The sequence below is a fragment of the Siphateles boraxobius genome, unplaced genomic scaffold (genome assembly GCF_051911475.1).
Source record: "Siphateles boraxobius isolate OS27281-9 unplaced genomic scaffold, OSU_SipBor_1 30, whole genome shotgun sequence".
Lineage (NCBI taxonomy): Eukaryota > Metazoa > Chordata > Actinopteri > Cypriniformes > Leuciscidae > Siphateles > Siphateles boraxobius.
Genome location: NW_027508920.1, coordinates 13,501,305 through 13,527,194, shown reverse-complemented (window position 1 = coordinate 13,527,194; position 25,890 = coordinate 13,501,305). Strand labels below are relative to the sequence as shown.

The window sequence follows — 25,890 nt, the reverse complement described above, 5'->3', positions numbered from 1 at the left end:
CTCCGCGGACGAAGGCGAGTCTCGCCCTCAACACTGCGACAGTCATGTTCCCACAGTGAAAACATGAGCTGTCCACAAAAGCTGCCTCAGCGTGCTGTAAGCCCAAACACGTGATACAGCAGTTGTGACCATCAGAGAGAGACAGGGAACGACCGCACCCAGAAACGCACGGGCGGAATGACATCTTGAAAAAGACGCAAACGCACCCGTGTTGCTCTTTTAGGAAGTGAAAACCTCTCACCAGTGCCGGAGCACACAGGGGAATGACCGCGGCAACACTGACACAGGAATGGTGCACCCTGTGCCAGTGAAGCACTCACTTTCTCGCCCTCAACCGACCGTCAGACAAACAAACACAAACAGAAATTTGGTTGCTGTGAAAACAGCAGTTGAGAGCTTGAAGCTCGCGATCACCGCTGCACTCGCGCTGTAACCACCGACACCAGGAGAGACTTCCCAAAGAAGCGCCGACACACTCGCTCGTTGTACAACAACACTCTTCAGATCCAGACATGAACCTCGGCTCCGAAGCGAAAGGCAAATGGTGCGTGCATCCACTTCCGTATTTATACCCACGCTGCGGGGCGGAGTGTGAGATGCAAATCTCGCACGCCAATGTGTATTGGCTCGTTCAATAATACTCGAAGACGATAGGCTCCCTAGCGTGATCCCATTTCAGTCGCGTCGACTACGTCCGACGTTATCGACTGAAAGGGAACCATAAATAGTAGTCTGCAAACACACATAATTAGTTTGCACACAATCATAGGAAAAAGAGAGAAAGGAAAATTCCAGTCTGCTCAGTCACCTATGCATGTTTAAATAGACAGAGACAATTTTACACAGAGCGCTTTCTGAAGGCACAAAAACTAACCACGTTTGGTCTGGGTGCGCTTTATAGCTTTCTACCATGTCACCCGCCTATACGCCATTAGACTGATTTCACAAGTGCTTCACGATGCAATCACGCAGAGCACTCCCATAGCGCCAATCTCGACGCAGCACGAGTTCCCTTGAAGGGGAACTATAAATATAAATATTAAATGTAATTATATTCTTAATTACAAATACACTAATTAATTACACAAATACAGATTAGTGCTCACTGAATTTATATTTAAAATTTATTTTTGTTTGATGAATCAATTTATATTGGTAATTTTTCCATACTTCAAACAAGCATTTGTAGTCATTTGCAGTTTTTAGTTCAAGGTATTACAATGTATGTGTATGTGTTAGTTTAAACTTACCTGTGTATCTATCCCCAGCAAAATAATCATGATGAAGAAACAAACAGCCCACAACTGAGGGAGAGGCATCATGGCTACTGCCTGTGGATAAGCTATGAATGCTAGTCCTGGACCTGACATAGAAAGAGAGATATTATTTTAAGCATTTCATGTTCTTAGTAATTACTTTAACACAGTCTTGGTTCGCAACATTTCAATTGTCTTATAATAATACCTCCTGTTATTTCATGAAATACTGCATTACCTGATTCTGCCACCTCTCCTATGGGGACGCCCTGCTCTTGGGCCATGAAGCCCAAAACAGAGAACACTGCAAACCCAGCCACCAAACTGGTGCTGCTGTTCAGAAGTGAAAGCCACAAGCAGTCCCTGATAAATGTAGATAAAAACACATATCGTCTACCATTTGCTGAATCATAACATCATAATATTTAAAAACATCTCGCTCATAGTGTACAACATAACAAATAGTTAATTCTTCAATTGTTAAATAATTCATATGCTCATTCTTTGGTATTGTCATTTTATTGAAAGCCTTAATACTAACCTGTAGCAGTTGTTGTTATATTTATTGTAGCTGCCAAAAACAGTAAGAGTGCCAACAGACACACTGTAGGAAAATAAGATCTGAGCTCCAGCCTCCAGCCAAACCTACACACACAGAGCACCTCAATTTCAATGTAATAACATATTTTTTAAATAGATTAGGTAGTTACAGAAAAAAACATTATGTTTATGTGTGTTTTTTTGGTAATGTTAAATTACCTTCCATCTACCTTCCGTGTCTTTGACTTCCATAAACTTCCATATAACAATTGTTAGGTTATACTTGTGTTCATGTTGTATTGTAAAATATGTTAGCACTTTATTGGACAGTCATGTTTCACATGGACATACTATGTACTTATTATAGAAGTTGCAGTAACTGGATTATAACGTATTAACGTACTAACCTTAACCCATGCAGTTACTATATATTACCAGTACTTTCTTGGGCAAGAGAGCTGGGCACAACATGACACTTTTTGACTTTCTCAGTTTGAAAGTCATGTAATTTTTGGCTTCAATATCTCGTGGAAAAGAGGTTTTCCCCATAGCGTAAGATATTATGCAGTACACGTTCCCTCACTACAGAGAACCGAGGTTACGTTAGTAACCGAGTACATTCTAGTAGGGGCACATTGTGAAGCAGTGTTACAACATTCCCCAACTGCGAAACTGGGATTTAAACCCGACTAGTGTCTTAGCGGAGCATTATAGAACTATATCAACTGTTAAATAACATATTGGAGCTTAACATAATATCATATTTGTCTAATTTTAAATAAACACAAAAAATAGAGATGAAAATTTAGCAAGACATTTACTTTTGCTATGCTTAAATAAATGTTCAGTGATATCTTCCAAAGATTTCTGAATTTTGGCACAATTTTTTCTCTATATACTGTTTATATGGCAACTAGTAAATACTCTTAAGTTTCCTCATGCTAGCATGTGTGAAAGTTTTTAAAACAAGTGTGTTACAACTAGCCCCGTGTTATGTTGTGCCCCGCTCTCCCCTACAGTGTAAGTACACATACTGTTAAATAAAGTGTAACCTAAAACCCTTTTCTGCAATTGAGGTGGGATACTGGTGAGGTTTGTTCCCTGTGTCATGTCTGGACTTTTATGGTGTTCTGTTTCTGTTTCCTGTTCCTGGTGCTATCTTTGTAGTTTGTAGTCCTGATTGTTCCCAGGTGTGTCTAGTAAGCTTGTTACCCCTTTGTGTATATATATATATATGACTCTTGTGTTTCCCTTGTTCTTGGTCAGTTGTTCGATGTATGTAGATGGTTTCATGTCCCTTTTCCCTGCGTTCCTTGTTTTCCGGTTCTTGTTTTGCTTGTGTGTTTAATAAGCAACGCTTGCATTTAGATCCATGTCTCTGTCTGCCATCTCATCTGCTCCTCCAAGTTACAGAATGACTGACCAAAAAATGGATCTAGCAGGGGTTTGTCTCATCCTCCTTTGCAGGGCTAGTGCTCCCTCAATGCCCACACCCTTTACATTTTTGAACAGGGCCTACCATACCCCACTTTCTGGACAGTTCACTCGTTTAATTTTATCGTTTTGGTCTGAATGAACCTATCAGATCACAACTTTCCTCTGTTGGTCCTTGAAGGACATTTTGTGAATTTGTGGAGCGTGCTCTTCTGCTGGGCAGATCCCCATTTACTGTGGGAGAGGTGGAGGAGGATCCCACATGTGACCACTCAAGGTTCCTCTAAACATTTTGCGTCCCAAGCTCTGATGGCCATGGAGCTTGGCACAGCATGAGTCTCAGCCCTCTCAAGACTGGTGGCCCCAGAGCTCTCTCGCCCGGTGGTCCCAGAGCTCTCTCGTCCAGTTGTCCTAGCGGTGTCCCAAGTCCGGTGCCCATTGGTTTCAGCATTGTCAAGCCCAGGGGTCTTAGCGTTCCCAAACCTGGTGGTCCCAGAGGTCTTCCCCTTGTCCTCGTATTTCCCAGTGATGACAGCCACAATTTTGTGTATATGGACTACACACACTTCCACGGCCTGACAGCCCTTTTATGGCCAAAGAGGCTGTTACTGAACTGTGCCATCTGTCTGCTCTGTTAAGGCCAAGGAGGCCTACTAAAAAGTCTCAGTTCCTGGCTCCACCCTGCCCCCCTGCTCTGCTGGCTCTGCGTAGGATTCTACCACATAGGTCTGGCCCACCATCCCTCTCCCAGGTCCTCCTCTGCTCAACCAACTTCAACTTTTATTTTATTTATTTTTTTATTTTTTTGCCATGGTGCGTCTTGAAGCCGCTCTTCCATATTTCTACACTATTATATTGTTCTGTTCTTGGTAGGGTTGCCAACACTCAGCAAAGGAAAATAAGGGACAATCTTGGTTCTTTAGCCGGAAGCTAGAATTTTACTTTGTAACATGTTAACTAGGAATATTTTTCTTAAACAAATGCATCGCTTCGCTTCAGAAGGGCTTTATTAACATCACGGAGCCTTGTGGAGCACTTTTATGATGGATAGATGCACTTTTATGGACTTCAAAATAGAAACAGCAATTCACTGCCATTATAAAGCTCGGAAAAGCCAGGACATTTTTAAATATAACTCTGATTGTATTCGTCTGAAAAAAGAATGTCATACAGTATACACCTAGGATGACTTGAGGGTGAGTAAATCATGGGCTAATTTTCATTTTTGGGTGAACTGTCCCTTTAATGCTGTTATTAGGTCACAGTGAGATAGAGGGAAGATGGTTGATTACCTGTGGGTCAGCAAGACGGGCCGGTTCAGGGTACAGGTAAAACACAACCCCCTGCAAAGCTCCAGGAAGAGTCAACCCACGAGTCAGCAAAACCAGTAGCATCACATAAGGAAATGTGGCTGTGAAATACACCACCTAAAGTACAGCCACAATGCAAGAAAGGGACATGTAAATTTGATGCCAAAAAGGAAACAATTGATATAACCAATGAAGTTTGTTGTCCTTCTGCCAACTTTTTTGTTCCCTCCTGCACACCTACTATACACTTAAAAGGAAACCAATGTGAGCAATATGACAAAATGCTAATTTCTCGACAATAACCTGGGCCAATATTGACTTCATGGAAAGTAATAGATAAATAAAGTGACATTCTTGCACACCTTGCCTGTAGATTTGACTCCTTTCCAGATACAGAAATAACATATGATCCACATTGCAATGAGACACAGAAGAATCTCCCAGTTGATCTTACCAATCTCCTCAATACCCCCAGAGAGAGCCAACACTCTTTTTCTATAAAGAGAGAAACACAAACATTTTACTTTGTTTTTAATTAACAAATTAATAGTTAAACATGTATTTGCTTAATTAAAATAACTGGTCCCATTTTATATTAAGCGTCTTTAAGTACCATGTACTTACATTGAAACTAATAATTTGATACAACAGACTTATTGTGTACATACATGTTTTTACATTGTACTTAATTTTGAAAATATCTACATGTAATTACAGCTGTAATTAATTAATGTAATTACATTTGTAATTACACTGTTTACCCTTTCCTTACACCTTAACTCACCCTTAAACCAACTCATACCACCACACCTGTCCCTAACCTTACCAGTATCACACCTAAATAGCAGGGAAAGTGTTTTACAATACAACATCCACACAATAAGTACATTTTACTTTTTTTCGATTTAAGTACATCGTATTTAAAGCTACTTAATATAAAGTGGGACCCAATAACTTTTGCAAAAGCATAATGTTCATGCAAAACTCAATATCACAATTAGTATTTATTTACTCCCAGAACTCAGTAGCTGCAGGTGTTGAATTAATTAGAGATGTCCGGTTGATGTTCAAATTCTTTGCAGCAAGATTTACACAGCCATCTGAGACAGAGAAAAAAAAGTATATTCAGCAGATGGCAATTATTGTGTATAGTTTTGATGTTACTTTTATTTTATTTTTTAGATTATCACCTGTGTTCCAGGTGTGGTCACAGCTGTCCCAAGGCAGTTGGGCACTAAAAGAGAAGAAGAGGTAGAAGAGCGCCCAGGCCAGAATGACGATGTAATACATGCAGCTGTACAGAAGAATCAGTTGTCCTGCATAGCCAATACCTGAAAAAAGCAAACAGAAACACTGACTAGAAGAGACTCAAAAAGAGATAATTAATCAGAGAATTAAAGGATGATTTACCGAGATTTACCCAAATGTAATATCTGTTGCTTTTACACTATATGCACTTTAAGTTTTGTTTCTTTCTACTGATTATTTATTAAACCAGATGGTTTCTTTTGAAGTATTTTTCTACTGGATCATACTGTATGTTCATATTCTTAACTTAACTAAAAAAGAAATCTGTTGATTTAAATGAATAAATTGTTTCGGTTACACTTTATTCTAAGGTGTCTATTAAATGTATAAATACGGTGTAATTATACATTTAAGCACTGAGTAATATTAAGTATACTATCTATAGGGTTAGGGTTAGGAATAGTACTTGGTTTAGGGTTAGTTGCATGTAATTATGCATAATTTACCGATATTACTGGAGTAAGCAAATGTACAAGGACACTGTAAAATAAAGTGTTACCATGGTGCCTTTGCCACTGCGACGTGTATACAACTGCATGACATTAAAAGTGTTTGAATGCAAAAAGATGAACAAAATGTCATTAATTTTTTTTTTTTTTATAAAGAGATTTTGTTTCTACAACTCTCACCCTCAGCCAATGGACAGAGGCGATGCCAACATGTAATGCCCCCTTCCCGTGTGTACTGTCCCATTGCGGTCTCTAGTAGGAACAGAGGCACCCCACAGGTAACAACAAACACCAGATAGGGTATCAAGAACGCCCCTGAGAACACACCATTACATTAATACATTATTTAAATACAGCTGAAAGAATTCTAAGTGCATGAGTGTATTATGTATTTAGGTCGCTGCTGGTTTCATACCTCCTCCATACTTGTAGCAGAGATAAGGAAACCTCCACACATTACCCAGTCCAATCACATTCCCTGCCACAGCCAGAAGAAACTCTGTTTTACTGCCCCAGTACCCTCTCTCCTCTATTTGTCCTTCTATTCTGTCCATTCCACACAGTTTTCACACGTGAAAGGTCCAGGCTACCCTAATTCTGCAGTGGTGATTGATGTACTGAAGTTTAGTACATAGTTAAAAGTTTATACAAATGCATCAAGCTATTTATTGACTGATCCTCCCCAGCTGAACTGCCAACCATAGTTACATTCTTTTAGAAACAAAGACAGAAAAGTTACTTGATCAGTATGATAAAAATTTATAATTTTATGTAATGAGTAGTTTAAAATTAGTAAAATAGTGACTAAGTAAACTGGCTTATTTTATACACATGGTTTGATTAATCCATATGTAAAACCTACAGCCTTCAGTCTAGGAAGACATTCATGCAGCCAACTAGTGCTTCCATTTAACGTTTAACCAAGGAATAACAATAGATTACTGTTTGTAACACTGTTTCTCTGAAAGATCGAGTGGAGAGATCCACCTATGGGAGCGGCATCCATACTTCATCTCTGCAGAAGCATCTAATTGCAACAAGTCGGGCTTGACAGACAGGAGTGCATGTCCATTCACAGGTAGTAAATCTGCCTAATACCTGAATGCATAAAAGACCTGTATGTACTTCCCTCAGTAAGCATATTCGCATCTTGTGCAGCTAGTGGGGCAAGCACGGTGGATCTCTCCAATTGATGCATCAAAGAACCGGGGGTAAGCCTGGAGGAGTGCATCCACCTTGGCGGTTGAAATATGCTACAGCTGTGATTGTCTGTTGTCAGGAATCAGCTAATTTGTTACCCTGTTGAGCTGGTGGCCTACCACGTGTTTTAACTCTGCCTGCACCCTGGATATTATGGCACGTGGGATGGAGGATAGATGGCCTTGTATTGGGAAGTATGGCTCGGCACAGATTTCCTTGGGAGACAATGTTTGAGAACATGATCCTCTTTCTTTTTATCATCATAGCGTTGCTGAATCATATCAATGAATCATATCAATTGAACATTTTGTAACTTTGTAACTACATGACAACTACCTCTCATTAGAGTATTAATAGATTGTCAGCCTGATAACTCTTTATTGTTTATGGTCCTCCAACAGACCTATTACTGACTATAAGTAACTTTGTAACTACATTTCAACTTATTCTAACCATAACCCCAGCAGTCTACTAATACGCTACTAACACTTTAATGAGAGTTAGTAGACATGTAGGTGCAACGTTACTTATAGTCAACAGAATGTGTTAAAGGGACCATCAAAATAAAGTGAAACCAAAATTTCAATGGTGTGGGGGTCATCCATGCCGTGGGCTACCATGTCCTCAACTTTAAGACCCACAAGGGTCTTGATTTAGATCCAGCAAATCTCCACAGCAGTGTGAGGACAGAGAGAAGCTGCTTTCTAGAACCAGGAGGGAGGTTCTAGGAGTTTTCTATCATACAGTAAACGTTCCTCTCTTGGTCCATAGCACTTTGAGTGTCCCCTGGGTGTGCACTGTCACCATTGCTCTATGTGGCGTCTACCTTAAACAGTGAGCAAAAGGGAGAGGCTGCAATTCTCAGGGACTTTAACCCCCTGGAGTCAGCTATCGCGCCGGCGCGATAGTCTCGCTTTTTTTCTTATCAGTGCAAAAGAAACTCAAATAACTCCGTCGATTTGTGTCATACAGGCAAGTGTTATACATCATTAAAAACTGTTAAATGTCTTCTTTTTTTGTGTACACTAATAATAAAAACAAAAAGTTGTGTTTTTCGTAAAATAAAGGAAAAAAACATGATGCAAGTTATGTCTTCTCTCTCAACGCGAACAAACGCGACAGAACATGATCTGTAACTCAGCCAATACTTGCCACCCACAAATGAAAGTAATGTGTTTACAAAGCTTGAATTCTCCTTTCTTAAATGAAGTAAATCATATCAAAAACAAATATTCTCGGTTTAAGAAATCCGTATGAAAGCAACGACATGTACAGTTTCTTCAGCCCGAGCTCATTAACTTTAATTTGACCACACCCCCACGGGCACAAGCTGTTTTCAACATTGATGATAATGAAAAATGTTTCTTAAGCATCAAATCAACATATTACACTGATTTCTGAAGGATCATGTGACACTGAAGACTGGAGTAATGATGCTGAAAATTCAGCTTTGATCACAGGAATAAATTACACTTTACTATATATTTACATAGAAACCAGCTGATTTACATTGAAATATTATTGATATTTAAATATTATACAATATTACTGGGTTTGTTTTGTATTTTTAATCAAATAAATGCAGCCTTTGTGAGCAGAAGAGACTTCTTTTAAAAAACATTAAAAATCATACCGACCCCAAACTTTTGAACGGCAGTGTGTTTATATATATATATATACACTGTTAACAATTTATTGTAATTTTACAGGAAATTCCTGCCAACTAATTGCAGTAAATTTACAGCAAGTAATATACAGGATTTTTACTGTTTACTGTTACAATAAAGTAATGCTATAGTACAGCGGCGCTACTTATTAGTAGCGGTGCTACTAATAAGTAGCATTATTACAGTAAAATGCTGTCATTTATTACAATTTACTGTATATTTACTAAGTTGCCAGGAATTCCCTGTAATTTCACAGGACAGAATTACAATTTAATATTGTAATTCAATATACTGTTATCCTGTTATTTGTGAATATTACAATAAAATGCTATAATTTTCCATATTAGCCAATTAAAAACACAACAATGGTAAAAATTTACCATTGTACAATTTTTGGCACCATTATGGTGAACAGTGTTGCCTTTAGTTGGGCAATTTGACTCTAGACTTCGTATGTGAATTTATGGTCTTTGTAACAGTGATTACCAAAATACATCATTTGTTGCAAAGAAAGTCAGAAACAAAAGTGGTCTGGTGATAGGCATATAGTTTACAACATAATAAAGTACAAAAAACAACCGAAAGTCGTTATTTGTTATTAATAGATTTTTTTTCAACAACATACATTTTTTTTTATAAAGATCAGACGTCAAGCTGATATTTTTTTCTAAAATTGGGAATGTAATCTTTGGACACACACACAGAGATCAAGAATCTACATATGAATCTCAACAATGGTGACATGCTTTATGCCGCAATGCATTCTGGGAGGCTACATAGTTTAAAACTCCCAGCTAGGGTTGGGCAATATATCACATCACATTGTTATGCGCATCTCGTCAGTAAAGCCAGTTCCTTGTTTAGTAGTAAATCACCATCACCTGCTTTCAGATGGAGCTGCATTTACTACACAGCACAAACTCCAGTGTTAAATTAACACTCAAGAGTGTTAAAGTTAATGTAATAAATAATTGATTAATTTAGTGACGTTTGAGCATTATTGAAGACACCTGATGTTAACAAGCAGAATCACTGAAGGAGAAAATCTCAAATTGTAAGCCACCATTATGGCGATAAGTGTTTGCTTTAGTTGGGCTCTTAAAGCTGCAGTAGGGATTTTTGAGAAAATGTTGACTTAGCCTGAAAATTTGAAGAACCACAACTTACAGGTCCAACCCCCTTGCTCTCTGCGGCACTACAGCCCTCCCTCCACAGCTCCTCCCTCCAGAGCGGAGCCTGCCGTGAACGCGCTAGTAAGCAGGACCACCGATGACGGCGGATTATACACAGTTATGGAACATTCACCAATAGGGACGAAACATCAACAATATGCTTTACATTGACTATGGCCTGCCCATACTTTGTCTACAAACTCCTCAAATCATTATGTTTTTTGCAATACATGTAACTTTATAAGGTTGCACTCTTTCTATAAGTTATAAATAGCTACTAAGATAACGTTTGCTGATAATTTACTCACCCCCATGTCATCCAAGATGTCCATGTCTTTCTTTCTTCAGTCGAAAAGAAATTAAGGTTTTTGATGAAAAGATTCCATGCTTTTTCTCCATATAATGGACTTCAATAGGACACAAACGTTTCAAGGACCAAATGACAGTTTCAGCGCAGCTTCAAAGGGCTTTAAACGATACCAGACGATGAATAAGGGTCTTATCTAGCGAAACGATCGGTCATTTCAAAAATAAATAAAAAACTGTACGTTTTATAAGCACAAATGCTCGCCTTGCTTTGTTCTGTGATGCACGTTCGTGATCCTGTTCGAACTCCTTCATCCAAATGAACAAATCTTTTTTCGAGTCATTTCGTTCGTTGAATGAACGAAATGACTCGAAAAAAGATTCGTTCATTTGGATGAACGAGTTCGAACAGGAGAGTCACGAACGACGGTACGCGCTCACGCTGTGCAAGGGAGGGGTGATCAGCGCGTACACGAGCGTGATTGACACTGCTAAGACATTCCTCCTGGCTCTGATTGGTTGTGTCTGACCGGGAGCGGTGTATTTCTGCAAATGGCAATAGGACCACTGGGAGGAGCCAGAGGAGCTTGATTTTTTTCACAGATTATCTGTCTCATATTCTACTTTCAGGACATAATGACAGTTTTAACAAATATTTGTTTACAAAAGCTACCTACTGGAGCTTTAACCTTCATACATTCACTTTAAATTTGTTTGTCGGCTGTTATTTATTTATAACAGTCAAATAAACAAAAAAAAAGTGTGATCTGATAGTGTTGGTTGTGTTCTGGCATAATCATGCTGTGATCTGAAAATGAGTCTTATTGAGATAGTTTGGTTTAACTTGTTGGCAATAACTTTATGATTTTACAGCATATATGAATATAGGTATGTTTCTTATAATCCAAAATATTTAATAAACATTGTTCTAATCAAAACACCTCCAAACAAATTTATTTAGAAACACAGACATCAATAATCAGCCTGTGAATCTCAACAATGGTGACAATAATAAAGCATGTTGCAGTGGCTGCCACCAATCACAACTCATTATTGGCTCCCATCATGCATTGCGATATGAATAAATGATTATCTGAATTTTCTATGTAATTTACTTTTCCTAATTGAATGTTCTGCTCGTCACCATTGTTGAGATGCATAGACTGAATCTTGAAGTATGTGTGTGCCTATAAGAAAGATTTTTTTTTTAGAAACAACTTTTAAGAGATCTTTTTTATTATAGCTAAAATTCTGGATATTTATTCAGAATCACAGTTATGCTGTAACCAACAACATAAAATCAAAATCATAAAATTCAAATGATGATTGTCATAATATAACCAAAGTAGTTATATGATTCGGCTTATGTCAAAATGATTTATGACCCTATGATTGACAGGTGGGCGGGGCTAACCTTTGACCTTCCGGAGGGTGTTCCGGAGGTCCTTTGATGTAGGGATTAACCTTTGACCTTCCGGAGGGGTTGTTCCGGAGGTCGCTTAATGTAGGGATTAACCTTTGACCTATCGATCGATCAAGTTGACGGTTGTCTTTACCCTATTGACCTTTGTATGATATATGAAGTTGCCAGTTGTCTTTGCCCCATTGATTTTGACCTATTGACCCCGGGGGAAATAACTTCTTGGTGTGGGAAATCCCCTCCGTGTCGGGGTGAGAAATAATTTTTCTAATGTCGCATATAGATTAGAATAGATTAGAATTACAAAAGTAAAATCATCTTACCGTTTCACTATGGTGAAAAAAAGTTCCTCCGAGTGATTCTCTCCTTTTGCATCTGACAGTCTCCGCACTGTGTGTGTGCGTCTGTGTGTGTGAGTGTGTGCGTGACATCCGATATCCTGGCATTCCTGAGCACGCTATATAAATGGGGATAGTGAGAAAAAGTTTTTCTAATAATGCTACATATCTCACACTAAAGTTGAAAAGCATGCTGCTCCTTTAAAATGGTTATAAATTTTAGTCATTTACAAATATCTTACACTAAAGTTGTAAAAGCATTGATCTTTAAGAGTATATAAATGAAATGTACATTTAGTCATTCACAAATATCTTACACTAAAGTAGATTTGAAAAACATTCATTCCTTTAAATTAATATCTTACTGATCCAAGTATTTAAAAAATAAAATCATCTCACCGTTTCACTATGGTGAAAAAAGCCCCCATGTGCGTTTCTCTCACACCCCTTGCATTTTGACAGTCTTTGAGCTAAATGTGTGTCTGTGTGACACCCGATATCCTGGCATTGCTATGTATGGTATGCTATATAAATGGGTATAGTGAGAAAAATATATTTTTTCTAATAATGCCAAATATCTTACACTAAAGTTGAAAAACATGTAGTCTACATTTAGAAATATAATATTTTTCATACTAACTAAAGTTGAAAAATCATACTGTTCTTTAAAAGTATATAAATGAAATGTACATTTAGTCATTCACAAATATCTTACACTAAAGTTGAAACACATTCTATTCTTTAAAAGTATAGAAAATATTTTTTTCAAAATAAAAATCATCCTCCATGTTTTAGAGATACATACAGGTTATGAATGGGTTTACAAAAATAAAATCATCTTACTGTTTCAGAGAATTGGGTTAAAGTTGAAAAGTTGAAAAGTTCCCCGAGTGATTCCCTCTCACACCCCTTGCATTTTGACAGTCTTTGAGTTAAATGTGTGTCTGTGTGACACCCGATATCCTGGCATTCCTGAGCACGCTATATATATATGGGTATAGTGAGAAAAAAGAGATTTTTTCTAATAATTTCACATATTTTACACTAGAGTTGAAAAACATTGATCTTTAAAATGGTTATAAAATGTACATTTAGTAATTTACAAATATTTTTTCATACTAACTAAAGTTGAAGTACATTGATCTTTTAAAAGTGTATCAAATATCTTTTCAAAACAAAAATAAAATTATCTTACATTTTAGAGAGTTGAAGAAGTAAATCCCAACACATCATTGTCAATATAACGTATGAATGTATTTACAAAGATGCAATAAGTTTTGATACAAAATATCCCCGAGTGTTTTTCTCCCACACCGGTCGTTTTGACACTCTGTGATTCAGAGTGGAGGAGGAATGTGTGTGTGTGTGTGTGTGTGTGTGTGTGTGTGTGTGTGTGTGTGTGTGTGTGTGTGTGTGTGTGTGTGTGTGTGTGTGTGTGTGTGCGTGTGTGTGTGTGTGTGTGTGTGTGTGTGTGTGCGTGTGCGTGTGCGTGTGCGCGTGTGACAATTAACAATGTTAATTAAATGCGACATTACCCCGCTATGCAGAACCTGTTAACATAAAAAGTTGAGTAAATCCACCATTTGTTTTCCAACAAAATGTTGATTAAACATTAAAAGTTCAAAACATATGGATGGGTGAATGGATCTCGATAAGCTCCGTAACAAGCGTTTAGATAGTAGCTAGGATGTATTTTATTTTGCGCAGACTTTAAGTGAACTTTTACCAACTATTAAGATGTTAAAGTTCAGTTATAGACCTTTAGCGCATTATTGAGTAACCGAATTCAGGGTTGTTCAATAGTTATCAAGCACCCGCACTTGGTGAGATTATTCAGAAAAAGTAATTTTCTGATAAATCATCGTACACAGATACACTGTGTTTTGAGGGTCACTTATAGAAAGATGTATTCATTCTTTGTTTCGGTGTATTTTTAAAAACATAGATAGCTAACATTACCGCTAACTGTAGGAACCAGATATCCAGGGGGAAAGTGTAAAGAAAAACACCATACAAAACATTACAATCACACCCGGCGATACGATAAGTGTTACGATAGTGTTGTTCAAAATGAAACCGCGGTAAACAATTTAAGAACCCTAGAGCTGTTAAACATGCGGTTCAATATAAACAAGAATCCATCTCTAATGCGACTGAGCTCGTTTCACATATAACTGTTGATAGTTAGGTATAATCGTTAGATAATTTATCAAACAATTGAAATTTACGATATGTTAAAACATTTTGATGATGGGCTTGCACAAAGCATTGACCAGGTTCTTGGCAATGCTTTCACAATTCACACAGTCCAGCAGTTCCCTCATCTTCATCCGGCGTGTTGGATTCGCTCGCACATTTGCAACTGATTCATTGTGCAAGTCAAGATCGTCAATGATTGGATCAATGTTCTTCATATTTTCAACCAACTGACTGGTGTTTGCTTTCAGAAACCCTTGATGATCTGAGAATATAAAAATAGAAAAATTAAAACAGGAAAAGGAAAATGAAGGCAAAATGGGGAAAGAATATAAAGATTGAATCTAACCTTGTATTGACCTGTTTCTCTTCTTTCCCAGTCGCCCCTTTTGGACAGTATTTGGCTTTGATAAAATCCGTAGTAAAATAAATAAGTGGCTATAGTTACAATTCTGAATAATCCAGGAGCATGACACCAGATAAGATAAATTACTCATGACTTAACTTGATTCAATAGTACCAAAATATTTCAAATTTGTACATGATACTGTTAGATCAGAATGTAACTTTCCTTAAAATTGGTCCCAAATAGTTAACTTGGACTGCTTAATTAAGATTAATTTTATACATTACATAGGCGAAAAACTGTTTTAATAGTTTTTCATGCATCACACTTACAATTTGCCGGTACATTTGATTCGTCAGAAGTTATGTTGATCTCAAAGGGGGAGCCATGAGTTAAATCAGTTATCATAGGCGAAAACACGTGGCCGCCATCAGATGAAGAGATTTTGCCTGTTTACATAAAATATCTGTCAGTTCATCTGTCAATTGTTCATTTATTTTATTATTGCAACCATGAATTGAGTTAATTCGTCGCTTTGATAAAATCATCAGTAAATAAAAGGCTAATGTAGTATAGTAAAATAATCCAGGAGCATGACAAATTTGTACATGACGCTGTTAGATTTTTTTTTCAGGTTACACATGGCAATAAATTACTATAGCCGCTTAAGGACTAAATTGTTGGGTCTTTAACAAAAAAGCCTCCAAAATGGAGGAGGTCAAAGGGCATGTTTTCCTGCTATATAGTATCATCAGCTGCTCTCCCAAAGGCTGTTCATGCAGCCTACAGACAAACTGTCGCATCAACAAATGCTAACATTTTAAAGTTCTACATATATTTTGAGTAGATAACCGATAGTATATTCTCAGTAAAGGGTTTCACCCTGTGTGTTTCCACACTGATTAAGGATAGTTTGGGAGATACAAGAAAAGTAAAAAATGATATACACCTTATACGTGCAATAGATCATATAGCTACCATAGAAAAAGTAAGATCATGCTTTGAATTAAGAGGAGTAAAATTAAATATGCTGTGTGATGGACCAAAAAAGGTACATCGCGTCTCTGAAAATGTACAGTGGTTTTCTAAATGATACAACTTAATCTAAATAAGAGCAATGTAGAGTCCTGGGATTTCTTAAAAACAAAAACAACAACTACAAAAAAAAAACATTGTGACAAACTTTGACAACATGTTTCATGCGGCATGGACAAAAAATACTGTTTGAAATATTTTTGTCTAAGATACCAAAGTACGGTTTTTGCTTTATTTTTTGAACAGACGCTTTAGTAAAAATAATAGCTTAGGTTAAATTTATGTAAAATCATTTATATCATACATAAGTCTTCTAAGAAAATAAATAGAAGATACAATTTTAATAAAACGTTAAAGCTTTGATTTAAACAGTCTTTTAACTTTAAAAGATCTAATTTAAGCTTTTAAGATTTTGAAATGAATTTAGTATGAATAAAACTTTGGAAAGCAGACTAACTTTACATATGCTATGAAATTGTGTCCCAGAGGCTCATCTGTCCTGTATCTCGGGGGTCATGCATTCATTTCACCCTGTAGTTTATCACTGAAGGAACCAGGAGGGCTTTGTTTATGACTTTGGATTGTTTTTATCATTGCATAAAGAACTACATCTTCGGCACTATGAAAATGTAAGGTGTTTTTATATACTTTTTTATATAAATTCATTTAGCTAAAACTATGTTTAAATTGTTTGAATTCATTTTAGTAACATACTTGTTATTATTCTATATTTATAATCATTTAATTTAAATATGGAGATTAGTTAATTTATGGAACTGAGTTAGTGTGAGTGCAATGTATGTAAAAACAATGTAAAGATGTTGTTTTCTGTGATGGTCGTGTTTGTGTACGGGATTAAATATGCTGTTACAGTACAAAAATCATTATGGCTATATTAATAAAAATTATACTTTAGGTCACCGTTAAATAAAATCATTACAGTAATCTTCAAGAGATAAATAGAAGATACGACTGTATTACAACGTTTTTATTAAGACTTTAAATAATTCATTGAATTGAATTTAAATTATCTTTTATTTTTAACATTAACTTTTAAGATTAACACTAACAAAACATCCTCAACGTCTCATACTGCTGGCTGAACACACACACACACACGCACACGCGCACACGCACACGCACACGCACACACACACACACACACACACACGCACACACACACACACACACACACACACATACACACACACACACACACACACACACACACACACACACACACACACACACACACACACACACACACACACACACACACACACACACACACACACACACACACACACACACATTCCTCCTCCACTCTGAATCACAGAGTGTCAAAACGACCGGTGTGGGAGAAAAACACTCGGGGATATTTTGTATCAAAACTTATTGCATCTTTGTAAATACATTCATACGTTATATTGACAATGATGTGTTGGGATTTACTTCTTCAACTCTCTAAAATGTAAGATAATTTTATTTTTGTTTTGAAAAGATATTTGATACACTTTTAAAAGATCAATGTACTTCAACTTTAGTTAGTATGAAAAAATATTTGTAAATTACTAAATGTACATTTTATAACCATTTTAAAGATCAATGTTTTTCAACTCTAGTGTAAAATATGTGAAATTATTAGAAAAAATCTCTTTTTTCTCACTATACCCATATATATAGCGTGCTCAGGAATGCCAGGATATCGGGTGTCACACAGACACACATTTAACTCAAAGACTGTCAAAATGCAAGGGGTGTGAGAGGGAATCACTCAGGGAACTTTTCAACTTTTCAACTTTAACCCAATTCTCTGAAACAGTAAGATGATCTTATTTTTGTAAACCCATTCATAACCTGTATGTATCTCTAAAACATGGAGGATGATTTTTATTTTGAAAAAAATATTTTCTATACTTTTAAAGAATAGAATGTGTTTCAACTTTAGTGTAAGATATTTGTGAATGACTAAATGTACATTTCATTTATATACTTTTAAAGAACAGTATGATTTTTCAACTTTAGTTAGTATGAAAAATATTATATTTCTAAATGTAGGCTACATGTTTTTCAACTTTAGTGTAAGATATTTGGCATTATTAGAAAAAATATATTTTTCTCACTATACCCATTTATATAGCATACCCAGGAATGCCAGGATATCGGGTGTCACACAGACACACATTTAGCTCAAAGACTGTCAAAATGCAAGGGGTGTGAGAGAAACGCACATGGGGGCTTTTTTCACCATAGTGAAACGGTGAGATGATTTTATTTTTTAAATACTTGGATCAGTAAGATATTTATTTTAAAGGAATGAATGTTTTTCAAATCTACTTTAGTGTAAGATATTTGTGAATGACTAAATGTACATTTCATTTATATACTCTTAAAGATCAATGCTTTTACAACTTTAGTGTAAGATATTTGTAAATTACTAAAATTTATAACCATTTTAAAGGAGCAGCATGCTTTTCAACTTTAGTGTGAGATATGTAGCATTATTAGAAAAACTTTTTCTCACTATCCCCATTTATATAGCGTGCTCAGGAATGCCAGGATATCGGATGTCACGCACACACTCACACACACAGACGCACACACACAGTGCGGAGACTGTCAGATGCAAAAGGAGAGAATCACTCGGAGGAACTTTTTTTCACCATAGTGAAACGGTAAGATGATTTTACTTTTGTAATTCTAATCTATTCTAATCTATATGCGACATTAGAAAAATTATTTCTCACCCCGACACGGAGGGGATTTCCCACACCAAGAAGTTATTTCCCCCGGGGTCAATAGGTCAAAATCAATGGGGCAAAGACAACTGGCAACTTCATATATCATACAAAGGTCAATAGGGTAAAGACAACTGTCAACTTGATCGATCGATAGGTCAAAGGTTAATCCCTACATTAAGCGACCTCCGGAACAACCCCTCCGGAAGGTCAAAGGTTAATCCCTACATCAAAGGACCTCCGGAACACCCTCCGGAAGGTCAAAGGTTAGCCCCGCCCACCTGTCAATCATAGGGTCATAAATCATTTTGACATAAGCCGAATCATATAACTACTAACCAACACCATCAGATCACTTTTTTTCTTTGTTCATCTGGCAGATATTACTCAGATACATCAGCCAAACAAAGTCTAAAGTTAACAATATAAGGGTCAAGAGCCCAACTAAAGCAACCAATGATCGCCATAACGGTGGCTTACAATTTGATTTTTTCTCCTTCAATGATTCTGCTTGTTAACATCAGGTGTCTTCAATAATGCTCAATCATCACTCAATTAATCACTTAATTAGCTCATTAACTTCAACACTCTTGAGTGTGGACTCATATCCCAGGAGTGTTAATTTAACACTGGAGTTTTTGCTGTGTACAAAGAGCCGTAGTTAACTGACAAGCTGAGCCATATCGCATTAATTATCGCTGGCGATACGTCCGCGATATTGATGCGATATGGCTCAGCTTGTCAGTTAACTTCGGCTCTTTGTAGTAAATGACGCTCCACCTAAAAGCAGGTGAAGGCGATTTACTACTAATCAAGGAACCGGCTTTACTGACGAGATGCACATAACAATATCGTGCGATATATCCCCCAGCCCTACTCCCAGCATGCATTGTAGCATGAAGCATGTCACCATTGTTGAGATTCATATGCTGATTCTTGATGTCTGTTTGTTTCTAAAAAAAATTATAATGATTTTCAAAAAAATTCAAAAAATGTATACAAAAATTCAGAATGTCTGCCCTGTGTCAAGTAAGGTCAACGTTATTAATAACTAATTACAACTTTTTGTCAGGGTCTAGGATAAGATTAGTGAATCATTCTACTTTTTGATAATGAAAACTATAACACCTGAACACCTTTGGTTTTGTTTTCCTATGTAACAAATTATGTGCTTTGGTAAACATTGTTACAAAGACCAAAATTTAACTTAAAATGCTAAGAGTCAAACTGCCCAACTAAAGTAAACACTGATCACCATAATGGTGACCAAAATTTTAAACCATCGAACCTCCGTTCATAGACTTATGACTGAAATAAAGTCAGTCGGGTTAGTAATAAGTGAGCGTGGTAATGCTGTTTGTGGAGTTGTTTAATCCTCCTCTGAAGATCTTCATGATATTTTATGTCTTATTATCTTTATCTGATTTTTTAGGCTGTGACTGGATATCCATAGACTTATAAAATGGATTTCGTGTTAATGTTTCATACCTGATTCTTCCTAAAATGTTTGATTCTGGTACCGTTGGCAGCCGCCACGCAATTTCAAAATTCAAACAGCAGCGATCCCACAATGCTATGCGGTTGCTGTAAAATAATGCTTCTACAGTGTAGTTACAATACAATTACAGGACTGTCCATACATTCCATACATTATATATATATATATATATATATATATATATATATATATATATATATATATATATATATATATTATGTGTGTGTGTGTGTGTGAGTGAAAAATCTAAAATGTATTCCCAGAATCGTGCAGCCCTATAGTTTGTCTTGATATCAACATGTTTACAGCTGTTTACAGTATTTATTGATTTTTTAGAAAGGGACCAGATGCCACTGGATGAGTCCTGCTGACTTCAACATTCACATGAGTCTCTGTACATGAACATGGTAAAATGAAAATTCAAACACCTTGGACATGACAGGTATGTAGGCTACTATGTTTCAGGAATGGCTGACTGTTTAAGACTTTGTCTTTCGATCAGTGTGTTTACTAATAGGCTTTTTGTCCATTGTTGTGTATCTTTGGATTATGTTGTGTTGTAAATAAATCCAGACAATCTAAAAGCCATTCTTTTTTTTAATTTCTCCTCATTCTTTGTGCAAGGCTTCTCATAATGATTGGGCCTGATAGCACCTGATAGGGCCATTAGGGGAGGATCTTTGTCTTTCTCAGGTGTAAAATGCATACATATTAATGAGAGATTCACGCCTCCTCGCATAAAGCTTTCTCACACAAAACACGTCATACAAATTTTAAATCAATATATTGTCTTATCTAAATGAGTACGCAGGATGATTTTCACATAGTTTTGGAGCAAATATTCTAGGCTACGTGATACAATTTTCAAAAGTCTTGTGAAAAATAATCACTATGGGTTTTATGACCTTATTTCAGTGACATTTGTTTTTTGTTTTTTCACAAACCACGCATAAACATTATTATCTTAAAAATACAAACATGTACAGACATGTTGCTCACATATTACGTTAGCCCTGTTTGTGCTATATAGAGTGAATTTACAAATGTCAGAGCATGTCAGAACACCTCCAGGACCCAGAAAACACCTCAGACCCCAAAGGGTTAAATTCATCTTTTTCATAGCTTGATTCCCTGTTTCATTTCCGGTTTCATTCGGTCACTTACCATTTTACCCATGTATGTATGATTGTGTGTATGTGTTTAGATTAGTTGTGTTTGTGATTTAGTTAATACAATTTGTGCACAATATGTATTGGGTTCTGATTCTCTTCTTGCAACAAAGTCATTTTAACGATTTCTGATCTTGTGACGCTCTGAGTGCTGTACATGCTAAGAAAGAATTATTTTTCTGTGGCCATGAAAAATACCCTTTTCTTGGAGTCAATGAGTAATCAAAAGTTTTTGTAGGATAAACTGATTAATTTATTGTAATATAAATTTAGCTACATCAAGTTAATCCGATTAACTGGTTCAAATATTCATAATTAATCATAACAAGTTATGATTAATTATTAATATTTCCCCTTTTAGCTAATTTGCTTCAAGTGACAACAGGCCGCTGAGTGAAATAGTAGTTGAATTGTGTTTGAACTATTATATTAATTAAAATTGAATGCAAATAAGCATTTTTTTTTCTTAAAAATCTTAAAGTTATCTTAAAGGTACACTATGTAACATATCACTATGCACTATGAACATCATCAATCCTTCTTCCAAAACGTGTTTTTTTTACCCTGATTCATTATAGTATGCCTGTGTTTACTGTATATTTTAGACCTGTTGGAATCGTTTTCGCGGGAAATTGCGTATACATCTGTTACATGTGTGTCCTGTGTTTCCCCCTTCTTAGTGTTTTTGGTTCAGTCCTGTTTCCCAGTTTTCCCGTTCCTCATTAGTGTTTAGTTATAGCACCTGTGTCTTGTCATCATTTCACTCACCTGTGTCCTGTTCAACTCCAATTGTTTGCCCATGCATTTATACCCTGTGTTCTCTCTCAGTCTTCGTCCGTTTTCGTTTATTGTATAACGTGTTCGTGGTTCCTGAGTTTTGTTAAAAAAAATCCTGTTTCCTGTTCCTCCTCGTCTTCCTTGTGATTCATCCACCACACACCATGACAGAAGAACGGACCATTTTGAAATGAACGGAGGGCCCAAGCAGAACCCCACGGAGTGTTGGGACCTCGCTGGACAGATCGCGGCGGTGGCTCTAGGTAGCCGCGATCTGTTTGCATATACAGAGGGGTTTCATGATCTCGCCATCACCAGCACCCTGAATGATGAAGCGATCATTGCCTGTTACCGGATAGGGGCAAAATTCGTGGATCCGAGGGAACTCCCAGATCTCTCCGGTCTGGATTGGAGACATCATTTGTATGGAGAGCTTTATCCCTCAGTACGCCGTATCAACACCTGATCTTCACGTCAAGCCAGCCATCAAGCCTGATGTCAGCACGTACTGCCAAGAGGGCCGCCCGAACAGGGTCTTGTCCTGCCGAGATCACCGCTCCAGGGTCTCGTTCCGCCGAGACCACCGCTCCAAGGTCTCGTTCCGCCGAGACCACCGTTTCAGAGTCTCGTTCCACCGAGACCACCACTCCAGGGTCTCGTTCCGCCGAGACCACCATTCCAGAGTCTCTCCACGTCAGCCCTTCCGATCCTGAGCTCTACGTCAGCCCTGCCGAGCCTGCACTTCACGTCAGTCCGGCCGAGCCTACGCATCACGTCATTCCCGCCGAGCCAGAGACCGCTCACGCCATGCCCTCCGAGCCAGAGACCAATCCCGTCATGCCCGCCAAGCCAGAGACTGTTCACGTTATGCATGCCGAGCCAGAGACTGTTCACGTCATGCACGCCGAGCCAGAAACTGTTAACGTCATGCACGCCGAGCCAGAGACTGTTCACATCATGCACGTAGAGCCAGAGACTGTTCTCATCATGCACGTCGCGCCAAAGACTGTTCACGTCATGCACGCCGAGCCAGAGATTGTTCACGTCAGTCCTGCCGAGCCTGCGCTTCACGTCAGTCCTGCCGAGCCTGCGCGTCACTTCATGCCCGCCGAGCCAGAGACTGTTCACGTCATGTCCGCCTCATCCGAACCCTCGTCTCCAACCAAGGTGACCGCCGTCACACCCCCTGAGCCAGTCCCTGAACCTGTCACTGAGCCTGTCCCTAATCCCATAGTTCCGCCCAAGAAAATTTGGGGGGGGGGGGGAGCAATACGTCTCCACCATGGCCGCCCGAAGGGTTGTCTCCACTGTGGCCGCCGGAAGGGTCCTCTACGCCGTGGCCGTCCGAAGGGTTGTCTCCGCCGTGGCCACCTGAAGCGTTGTCTCCACCTTGGCCGCCTGAAGGGTCCTCTCCGCCATGGCCGCCTGAAGGGTCGTCTCCACCATGGCTGCCTGAAGGGTCCTCTCCACCATGGCCGCCATAAGGATCGTCTCGACCGTGGCCGCCTGAACTGCCAGCTCTGCCCTGACTACATACACAGCCTGTTCTGCCCTGGCCACCTGCACAGCCTGCTCCGCCCTGGTCGTCTACACAGCCTGCTCCACTCTGGCCACCTGCACAGCCTGCTCCGCCCTGGAGGCTTCCTGCTCCGGGTAGGCCACACCCTCGTCAGCCTCCAGGGCGCCTACCCTCCCACACCTTTTGATGTTCTACTGTGCGAGGCCGCGCCTTTTTGGGAGGGGGTGTTCTGTTACATATATGTCCTTTGTTCCCCCCTTCTTAGCGTATTTGGTTCAGTCCTGTGTCCCAGTTTTCCCGCTCCTCATTAGTGTTCAGTTATAGCACCTGTGTCCTGTTCAGCTCCCTTTGTTTGCCCATGCATTTATACCCTGTGTTCTCCCTCAGTCTTCGTCAGTTCCCGTTTATTGTATAACGTGTTCGTGGTTCCTGAGTTTTGTTAATAAAATCCTGTTTCCTGTTCCTCCTCGTCTTTCATCGTGATTCATCCACAACGCACCGTGACAATATCACTGTCTCTTCATATCCGTAAATAGAGAAAAGCTGCTCTGACTACTTTGACGTGTGTATGCTGTGGGAATAGCTTAAGTTAGTGGTCACAAGGAGCAAGACTGGTTGACATGGAGCATGAATCTCAAACCCCCGGGGTATCGCCTGTTTAAAAAAACAAAAGAAGCCAAACAGGGGAGAATATGCTTGCAATAAGAGAATGCGACAGAGCTTGTAATAAAACGAGAATCAACATTGGCTTGGATTTTCAGAGAACTGAGGGATTTAAAATGTTGTAGAAGTGACGTGGAGATGACATTTGTATTACTCAACAGGTGAGTAATTTTATTAAACAAAATAAATGACCATATGTAGCTCTCTAACAGAGTTAATTGTAAAACATTATCTATTTTGTATTTCATCATGGTTGTTGTAGCGCTTTGCTGGAATTTATTTTCAAGGAAGTACCGTGTCTTTAAATGGGTATAACTACAGTAACGTCTTCAGCTAGTCAGCTTGAGATCCTTTCCATCTAAAAGTAATATCTCCTAATCCTAGAAGTGAATGTTTTATGAGCAGTAGGATAATCTCTCTTTCTTTGGCCAGAATATCAGATATAAAACAAAATGCAACGTTAGACCATATAAGACTGGCAATCGTCATGATAACAACTTCTGAAATGTCATTAATTAAAAAAATCAGTGTTTCCAATTAGTCAAAACAACAGCATTAAATATTGCACTTACACTACATGCTCAGATTACATACTTTTCGGATTTCCATGTGTTGCCATGAACCATATTCATCTGTTCAATGTTCTTCCACAAAATGCATGCAGTTTTGTTTTTTAACCGCTAGACGGCCAAAGTTACATAGTGTACCTTTAAATGTATTCCTGATTTTTTTATATATTATTTGTTTCTTTTATTTACTCATTTATATCTATTTTTTCCACTGAAATCTCCTCCTCCAGTATGACAATGAGTGGGTTGTCAATTTATCCTGATCGATCACGGAATGTGCATTTGAACTAACACATCTTCATGGCTCATCTGTTGATTTGATCACTGTACACCTGATGATATTCCAGAAAGCACTGGGGCCATGACCTGCAGATCAGAGTTTAGTTTCAATTCTGTTTTGACTAATCAACTAATCAAGGTCTTCAAGATTACTTGATTATTAAAGTTTGATTGTTTGTTTGAAAGTGTTTGAACTTAACTCTGCAGGCCATGGCCCTATAGGAACGGAATTGTATAGCCTTGATATATACAATCTGAACTCCATGTTGATTAACCAAAACATTTCTTATTCAGAGTAATTGCTGCCAAAAACTTCTTAGTTCAGTCAACCCAGAGTTCGAAACTCAGATTTCATAATCAACACACTATGTCATTCTTGACAGAGTGGAGACTAAGAATAAACACCAGAGATGTTCTTATTTTAGGAGGAGATACCAACCTTCACAGCTCTACCATTAGAAAAAGCATAATGGTCATGTATGGACGATTTGTGCCTTATAAACCATTCACTTTCTGCAGTTTCACAACTGTCTCATAGTTGGTGAATACCATAGAAATGCCATAATCTGACATAATACTACCTGTTGCTAAATGTCTGTGACTTTGTTTATAGGTATAACAGCTTTTTTATTGGAATCTTCAAATACCCTGCTGAAAAATCCAGCATTGCTGCATCACCAGCATAATGGTATGCATGGGAA

At 38.0% G+C, this 25,890-nt stretch overlaps 1 protein-coding gene across 1 annotated transcript in view; it reads right to left on the bottom strand.

Moving 5' to 3' along the window:
• The window catches only part of LOC143757270 (sodium- and chloride-dependent GABA transporter 2-like), a 39,595-nt gene extending 32,642 nt beyond the window's left edge, over nt 1-6,953 (bottom strand). Inside the window, exons 1-9 of the mRNA XM_077248271.1 lie at nt 6,713-6,953; nt 6,478-6,612; nt 5,731-5,871; nt 5,553-5,640; nt 4,903-5,035; nt 4,523-4,657; nt 1,798-1,901; nt 1,495-1,619; nt 1,251-1,363 (exon numbers count right to left, since the gene is read on the bottom strand). Of these exons, the coding sequence (XP_077104386.1) occupies nt 1,251-1,363; nt 1,495-1,619; nt 1,798-1,901; nt 4,523-4,657; nt 4,903-5,035; nt 5,553-5,640; nt 5,731-5,871; nt 6,478-6,612; nt 6,713-6,851 (1,113 nt within the window). The 5' untranslated portion in view covers nt 6,852-6,953. The remainder of the gene's footprint in view (nt 1-1,250; nt 1,364-1,494; nt 1,620-1,797; nt 1,902-4,522; nt 4,658-4,902; nt 5,036-5,552; nt 5,641-5,730; nt 5,872-6,477; nt 6,613-6,712) is intronic.
• Between the last annotated feature and the right edge of the window lie 18,937 nt (nt 6,954-25,890).